The 8,065-nt window shown below is 49.7% G+C and overlaps 2 protein-coding genes across 7 annotated transcripts in view; both read right to left on the bottom strand.

Annotated features, from left to right (window-relative positions):
• The window catches only part of slc10a7 (solute carrier family 10 member 7), a 7,864-nt gene extending 5,588 nt beyond the window's left edge, over positions 1-2,276 (bottom strand). For 2 of the 3 annotated variants that reach the window (XM_084691805.1, XM_084691803.1), the window contains exons 1-3: positions 2,024-2,275; positions 935-1,017; positions 350-486 (exon numbers count right to left, since the gene is read on the bottom strand). In XM_084691805.1, the coding sequence (XP_084547931.1) occupies positions 350-486; positions 935-1,017; positions 2,024-2,123 (320 nt within the window). In that variant the 5' untranslated portion in view covers positions 2,124-2,275. Of the gene's footprint in view, positions 1-349; positions 487-934; positions 1,018-2,023 lie in introns of all 3 variants that reach the window. The other variant, XM_084691804.1, reaches the window with a different exon arrangement.
• Positions 2,277-2,499: 223 nt separating this feature from the next.
• On the bottom strand, positions 2,500-6,523 carry ttc29 (tetratricopeptide repeat domain 29). 4 transcript variants are annotated; one of them, XM_084691800.1, is made up of 12 exons: positions 6,032-6,523; positions 5,694-5,866; positions 5,476-5,553; positions 5,103-5,162; positions 4,833-4,996; positions 4,448-4,633; positions 3,980-4,192; positions 3,762-3,847; positions 3,453-3,544; positions 3,179-3,302; positions 2,788-3,030; positions 2,500-2,636 (listed from the first exon to the last, which is right to left on the bottom strand). In XM_084691800.1, exons 2-12 carry the CDS (start codon positions 5,807-5,809, stop codon positions 2,601-2,603), a joined length of 1,398 nt encoding a protein of 465 aa, XP_084547926.1. In that variant the 5' UTR covers positions 5,810-5,866; positions 6,032-6,523; the 3' UTR covers positions 2,500-2,600. The 4 variants fall into 4 exon arrangements, with proteins under 4 accessions (XP_084547926.1, XP_084547927.1, XP_084547925.1 ...); XM_084691801.1 differs by having other exon boundaries at positions 3,762-3,844; positions 6,041-6,522; XM_084691799.1 differs by having other exon boundaries at positions 6,041-6,518.
• Positions 6,524-8,065: the final 1,542 nt, after the last annotated feature.

The raw sequence follows: 8,065 nt of genomic DNA, 5'->3' as shown, positions 1-8,065 counted from the left end.
CTAGCACACCCAAAAATAAACTCACGTGCACACACCACATATACACAAAGCAAACACACACCCACTTGTACACAAAGCAAACACACACCCACTTGTACAAAAAGCAAACACACACGCACACACACTCCACCCCTGAAGTACTTCTAGTGAAAGGGCAGCTTTGTGATCACACTTGTATCCCATGACAACCATCAGGTAGAAGTGAGCTGAATAAAGGACACATTCACTGCTGCAACACACCCACACTCTCACACCCCCACCCCCACACACCCACACACCCCACCCCCCCTCTCCCTCCCACCCCCACACCCTCCCCCCCACACCCTCCCCCACACCCCCCCCCCCGTACCCTTGCAGCAGCCAGGGGTTGATGGAGGACAGGGCCAGCAGGCGCAGCAGCAGACACATGGCCAGAGGGAACAGCAGCAGGGTGAAGCCCTGGACCAGCACATGCAGGCGCACATGCAGCACAGCACTGGCCAACTCCTGCAGGAACACACACACCGAGTACAGGGTCACACACACACACAGCGAGTACAGGGTCACACACACACAGCGAGTACAGGGTCACACACACACAGCGAGTACAGGGTCACACACACACACAGCGAGTACAGGGTCACACACACACAGCGAGTACAGGGTCACACACACACACAGCGAGTACAGGGTCACACACACACACAGCGAGTACAGGGTCACACACACACAGCGAGTACAGGGTCACACACACACAGCGAGTACAGGGTCACACACACACAGCGAGCACAGGGTCACACACACACACCGAGTACAGGGTCACACACACACAGCGAGTACAGGGTCACACACACACAGCGAGTACAGGGTCACACACACACAGCGAGTACAGGGTCAGGGGGGAGGAGGAACACAGTGTGTGTGTGTTGTGAGAGTAGGAGTGTGTGTGTCCTACCTCTGTCCTCAGGGACAGACCACTGTTGAAGAAGATCGCAGACACTGCTAAGTAGGTGATGGTTACCTCTGGTCTGAGAGGACCTGGGGAGGGGAGGAGGAGAGGAGGGGAGGGGAGGGAGGGGAGGAGGGGAGGGAGGGGAGGAGGGGAGGGGAGGAGGGGAGGAGAAGAGGGGAGGGAGGAGAGAAGAGGGGAGGGGGAGGGGATGGGAGGGAGGGAGGAGGAGAGAAGAGGGGGGAGGAGGGGAGGGAGGGGAGAAGAGGGGGGAGGAGGGGAGGGAGGGGAGGAGAGGAGAAGAGAGAAGAGGGGAGGAGGGGAGAAGAGAGGAGGGGAGGAAGGTAGGATACAGGTAAGAATGTTGGTAAATAGAGTGTGGCTGTACTCTCTCTCCCTCTCTCTCTCTCTCTCTCTCTCTCTCTCTCTCTCTCTCACACACACACACACTCCCAAGTTTAGAATTGCGATACTAAATAACTGGTGACAAGGGCGTTTCTAGGGCAGCGGAGTGGCAGAGAGATGACGCTGATGACACCGGGAGCGCGCTCACATGCTACTACCGCGGGGGCGCGTGTTAACAACCGGATTGCAACGTGTCACTCGGAAGCCAGGTAGAGAGGAGAGCAAGGAGGGTCGTTAACTATCGACACCACGGAGACGGACGGTACAAGTCATTGGTTGTGTCATTATCAGGATAGAGCGCGGCTCAGGTGCGAGCGTAATGGTGATGCTTCTTATCTGTCACACCGTCTCCGTGATGATAAGCCCGCACACACCGACTGATGCTAGAAACATGCTCCCCCGGTACTATCACTCCAGTCAGCATAATCGGTGACAGCTAGAGTTTCTCCTAAAAGAGCAGGTCCCGTGAGCGACGGTCGGATATTTTTAATAAAAAGTTGAGTTTCAACTCCTGACAACGTCTCGAGGACCTTTACCATTGCAGGCTGATCAACACCACAATCCGCGCTCACTAGCTAGTTGAATTACGGTTCAATAGACAGTGTAGTGTTGTTATATCTCGAAATAAGTTATAGAACACGTTTGTAGCTAGCTAGGTGCCTGCCATCATTCATTTAACGTTCAACTCACCTCCCTTTACTCCGATACTGGGCTCTATCTTAGCCAAGATGATCACCGCTACTATACCGATAATGAACCATTCTTTCCTTATTCTCGCCAACATGCCCATGTTCCCGCCGGAGACACGGCTTCCCCTAGGGCGTAGTCGTCCCAGTCAGCCAACACCGGACAACAGGTATCCAGTCTACGGGAACCGTTTGTAGCGCGACGATAAAGACACTCCGTACTGACAGCAGTGGTTAATCGTTGACTTCCTGACACATGAGCGCAGCGCCGTAATACCTGTAGTAGGAGCGCGTGTTTTCTCAGGCGGTGTGCAGGTCTAACAGGAAGGCGAGGCATGTGCAGCACACTGTCTTCATATCAGTTTACCACTGCAGTCCAGGGACGGGCGGCATTATACACATTCTTTTCTGACCACTGACGATATTTGTTATGTTTATGAAATCACTCGTGCGCTCCTATTGCAGTCATTACGTTTTACATCACTGCCATGTTTCTTGTGCGAATAAAATGACGTTTAATTACTTTTACAGTAATTTCTCCTTTTTATTGTTTTTATCATCAACTTAATCATCATCCTTCCTCATCCATCACCCTCTTCCTCCTCTTCCTTTTCTCTCTGTCAGACAGACAGGCAGGCACACAGACAGACAGGAAGGAAGACAAACAGGAAGAGAGACAGACAGCTCATTAGCATTAACACCACACCACCAACAATCATCAGAACGAGAACGTTCGAACATCGAACGGTTCAGCAATCAACCACTCACGTTCAGGGTCGGGGTTGAGGGCCAATCACGCCTGTCCTTCCAGGAAGTGAGAATGACCAGATCCCTGTGAAGCCCCGCCTCCACGTGGCGTGCGTACTTTCTGGCCATGCTCTGAGCGCGTGCGTTGCCCAGGACGACCTGGGCCGTCTGCAGCAGAGGCACCTGCCCCAGGTCACAGGCCAGCTGGTAGCTCCTCTCTAGGTAGACACACCCCCTCTCCTGATGGCCCTGGGGGGAAAGAGGCTTTGAAAGGTGGAAAAAATAGACCTGGTTTCAAAACCAAAGTACGTAACGTCCCTCCCCTCCTCTCTCCCCTCCCCTCCTCTCCCCCCACCCTCCTCTATCCCCTCCTCTCTCCCCTCCTCTCCCCTCCTCCCCCCTCCTCTCTCACCATCTCAGTGTAGACATGTCCAAGGCAGGAACATGCTTCCTGCAGGTTGGTCTGAAGGTTGCTGCTCTGAGAGACTTCAGCAAACATCTCCAGGTATCGGATCATCTCATCTGACTGTCCCTCACTGGACACACACACACACACATGCTTGACATATGGTGGAGCACAGACCATATGTAATAAAGTGTTCAAATGTGTGTGTGAGGCTGTGTGTGTGTGAGGCTGTGTGTGTGTGAGGCTGTGTGTGTGTGAGGCTGTGTGTGTGTGTGTGTACCTCTCCAGAGACTGGGCGATAGCTTTGTAAGCCTTCCCCAGGCCTGCTGCATCTCCCAGGTCAGAACACACCTCCATGTACATGTTCAGGAACTGGCCACACACACACACACCACACACACACACCACACCACACCACACACACACACCACAGACAGAGACACACACACACACACACCACAGACACACACACCACAGACACACACACACATACACACCACACACACCACAGACAGAGACATCAAACTGTTATTCAGCAAATTCTGTAACGTCATTTCATCTATGACAAACACAGACACCATAAAAACACCTTCTTGGCTGCCTGCTGGTCTCCTGTGCGCTGATAGGCCAGTCCCACACGATAGGCCGCCTCCCCCTCAGTCGTCTTGTCCCCTGCTTCAGTTATACACACAGGATATATATATATATATATACAGGTAGTATTTGTAGATATATGTACCTTCCCAGAGGGGCCTGTACAGCGTATGCTGCTGTAGGGGGTTAAATATTGTCCAAACACTGCGGTACCTTCCTGGGCCGTGCAGAAGGCCAGGGTGAGCGTGTCCACAGCCTGCTGGTCATGTCCCGCCAGCAGGAGGCGCTGTGCCTGCTGGCTGTAGACCAGGCAGAGGCCCTGACAGGCCTGAGAGTACAGGGACACCCCATCCTCCCCCTGCCACGCCCGGCCCAGCGCACGCCGCCGGAAACACTCGTAGTATTCCCTGGCCTGGTCCAGCTGACCTGGGGAGATGCAGTCACCAAAGAAACATCAAACTACACAGGTCATGTATCTGTGTCTGTGTATATCGGAGTCAGGTGGCTGAGCCGTAGGAAATCAGACTAGTAATCAGAAGATTGCCGGTTTGATTCCCCGCTGTGCCATACACAACATTTTGTCTTTGGGCAAGGCACTTGACCCTACTTGCCTCGGGGGAATGTCCCTGTACTTACTGTAAGTCTCTCTGGTTGTGTAATGTGATATGTGTGTGTGTGTACCCTGCTCCAGACACAGGCGGCCCATGTTAGCGCAGGCCTGGGCCTCTCTGCGGCCCGAGTCCAGGCTGACCCTCCGGGACGAGGCCAAGCCGGCCTGCTGGAAGTGCCGGCTCAGCCACGAGTCCTCCGGGGAGCTGAAGAACCTGGCCAGGAACAGCTGGCTGTCGTACACCTCCGCCCACGCTCCTGCACACACACAGTATATAGACACACTGCATACACACACAGTATATAGACACACTGCATACACACACAGTATATAGACACACTGCATACACACACAGTATATAGACACACTGCATACACACACAGTATATAGACACACTGCATACACACACGCATACAGTATATAGACACACAGTAGAGCGCGCGTGTGTGTGTGTACCTCTCCTCTGAGCAGCCTCTGCCAGGGTGAGGTGTGTGTGTAGCATGTGCATCTTGTGTGTCTGTTCCTCCAGGGGGCGCTGCAGCCAGAGAGCTGACCCAGGACCAGCAGCCAGCCTGGCCTCCCTCCAGCAGCACAGCAGAGACCACAGCTCAGAGAACGACCTGGGGGGAGTTAGAGATACACACCTGTTTCTGTGTGTGTGTGTACAGTGTGTGTACAGTGTGTGTACAGTGTGTGTACAGTGTGTATGTGTAACGAGAGTCTCACCTGTGAAAGCCTTCACTCAGCATGGCAACACATATGTTCTGTTTTAAACTGTTCCTGAACCTGAGAGAGAGACAGACAAAGAGAGAGAGAGAGAGAGAGAGAGAGAGAGATAGATAGAGAGACAGAGAGAGAGATAGATAGAGAGACAGAGAGAGAGAGACAGAGAGAGAGAGAGAGAGAGAGAGAGAGAGAGAGAGAGAGAGAGACAGAGAGATAGATAGATAGAGAGAGAGAGAAAGAGAGAGAGAGAGAGAGAGAGAGAGATAGAGAGACAAGATGGTTCAAAGCTATTATTTAAGCAGGAGACAGAGTTTCTATTCGGTTACTGCGTGAATATGATCGTCCTCGCGGTGATCGGTGACGCCGTACTTACGAGGCAACCTCCTCTCTGGACACGGTGGGCGCGCGGCATCTCTCCGGTGATTCTGTGTCTGTCGTTTTCTTCTGAGCTCTAAACACAGATTTGTCAATTTAAACGTTTTACATATAGTATTCATTTAGAGATGCTTTTATCCAAAGGGACTATATCCGTAGTCTATTCTCGACACTTTTGGGTTTTGGTCAACCCCGCTGTTACCAGCCCGAGCTGACCTGTTCCACCGGGGAGTCGTCGACCTTCGAGGAAGAGGCTCCGTCTCGGTTCTGTTGATATTCGGTAGAGTTGTAGTTCTAACTTTCTGCTGCGGAGCTACGCCGGCAGCACTCATCTTCTCTCTCCCGATTTATGGTCGATTGCTACATCTAATGTTGGGTTTGCTGTAAAACTGCAAATAACAGTGGTGTATTACTCATTACCTTCTTTTTTTTACACACGCGTAGTCTACACACAATCCCAGACCATATAGGTAGAGTTATATCTTCGTTTTTAAATTGCAGTTCAAAAGAATCAAAGTTAAACTAAAAAAATTAGATTTCTAATCTAAACATACAATAATTACCAGGCTTGACGACTTTAATTTATATTCAACCCCTCGGTCATAACGAGAGTTTTAGAAGTTAGCAAAACGAAGTTACTAGTTGTTAGCTCTAGCTCCTCTGAACTCCCGGCTCATGTGTGCTGGTGACCATAAGAACGCTGCTGCTATGGCAACGTTTCCGGGAAAGTTTTTCCCAATTGGACTCTAGATTGTTAAGCCGCATTTGACCGACAAACGGATGCCGAAACAAGGAAAATAGTCATTCTTAGGACACCAATGCAGTCACGCATTGGGAGACAGTGTGCAGGCAGTGTGTTAGAATAGAAGTGTGGTGTGTGTGTGTGTGTGTGTGTGTGTGTGTGTGTGTGTGTGCGCCGGCCTATTTCAATTTGTTGAGAAAAGGAAGCACTGAAGTCTGACTGAAAGAAAACACATGTAGGCTACTTTCTTATTGGTGACAGCAATAAAACTACAGAAGTCATAAAAACTACAGATACCAGTAACCCTGGTGGAAATTAAGCAGATCAAAGATGTTTGTGTTACTGGAGTTTTAGTGGAGTCTCTAGTGTTTTTGCAACGTTTTATTTTCTGAACCTACATAAACTTTTTTCAAAAATGTTTTCAACCTTTCAAAATGTATATTTCCATAAAATGTAGAAAAATCATTGTTCAGAGTTGTTATTGATGTATTTTTAAAATGTTCTATTTTTGTTTTGCCTTCTGCCCTGCTCCATGGTAGCTTAGCTTACGTTTACTGTGCGTGAAATGGAAAAAAGTGTGCAATGACAAGAAATAATATGGATCATGCAAATTAAAACTAAAGTTACGAGCCTGGCTTTAAAGTGTAAAAAGTAGAACGTACGGATATTTGTGTAACAGATTCAATGAGTGAAACATAGTATCATATATGATGACACTTATGAAATAGTCTATCTCTCTCTCTTTCCTGCCCCTCGCCTTTCTCCTCCCTTCACAACATGGATTTGTTTATTTTATGGAAGTCAAGATGGGCATACATAGATAAGTCTCTACGTGACCATAGACATGCAGACACACACACACACACACACACACAAACATTCAGATTTTCCAGCACAATATAAAAAAGATAGACTTCTAAGATGTGTGATTTGTTCAGCCAATAAAAAAAAAGTTAACAAGTTTAATTTAGAAGATTGTTTTATCTGTAACATTGTGAGTGTGGAAGGGGGGTAGGGGAATATATATGATCTCTCTTGAAGTGGTGAGGGGCCAAGTAGGAACTGATAGGGGGGAGAGAGAGAGAGAGAGAGAGAGAGAGAGAGAGAGAGAGAGAGAGAGAGAGAGAGAGAGAGAGAGAGGAAGGGAGAAGGAGAGAGACAGAGAGAGAGAGAGAGAGAGAGAGAGAGAGAGAGAGAGAGAGAGAGAGAGAGAGAGAGAGAGAGAGAGGGAAGGGGTAGTCCCATCTGGCAGAGGGAGAGAAAACTGGGTGACAGATTTCTGGTCTCTCAGTTCAGGAAGAACTTCTGTACTCCACCCTTTCTCTTCGTGTCTCTCAGTCTCTGCTATTCTCCTCCACCCACCCGTCTCTCTATCTGTCTCTCTCCCTCTCTCAGTCTCTCTCTCTCTCAGTCTCTCTCCCTCTCTCAGTCTCTCTCTCTCTCAGTCTCTCTCTCTCTCAGTCTCTCTCTCTCTCAGTCTCTCCCTCTCTCAGTCTCTCTCTCAGTCTCTCTCTCTCTCAGTCTCTCCCTCTCTCAGTCTCTCTCTCAGTCTCTCTCTCTCTCAGTCTCTCCCTCTCTCAGTCTCTCCCTCTCTCAGTCTCTCTCTCAGTCTCTCCCTCTCTCAGTCTCTCTCTCTCTCAGTCTCTCTCTCTCTCAGTCTCTCTCTCCAGTCAGTCCATTTGCAGCTCCCTGGTTTGCCCCTGACCGGCCTGGAGACATCAGACAGGTAAGAGACAAAGCAACAAACCTTCTTCAGGGTTTCATCCAGTAATAAGTTAGTTTTATCAGAAGGTTAATATGTTTACAACAAGGCTAGTTGGTTTGTAAAAAGGTTAGTATGTTAACA

Source organism: Hypomesus nipponensis, chromosome 25 (genome assembly GCF_054491055.1).
Source record: "Hypomesus nipponensis isolate SF chromosome 25, ASM5449105v1, whole genome shotgun sequence".
NCBI lineage: Eukaryota > Metazoa > Chordata > Actinopteri > Osmeriformes > Osmeridae > Hypomesus > Hypomesus nipponensis.
This window is presented reverse-complemented; position numbering and strand designations above follow the sequence as displayed.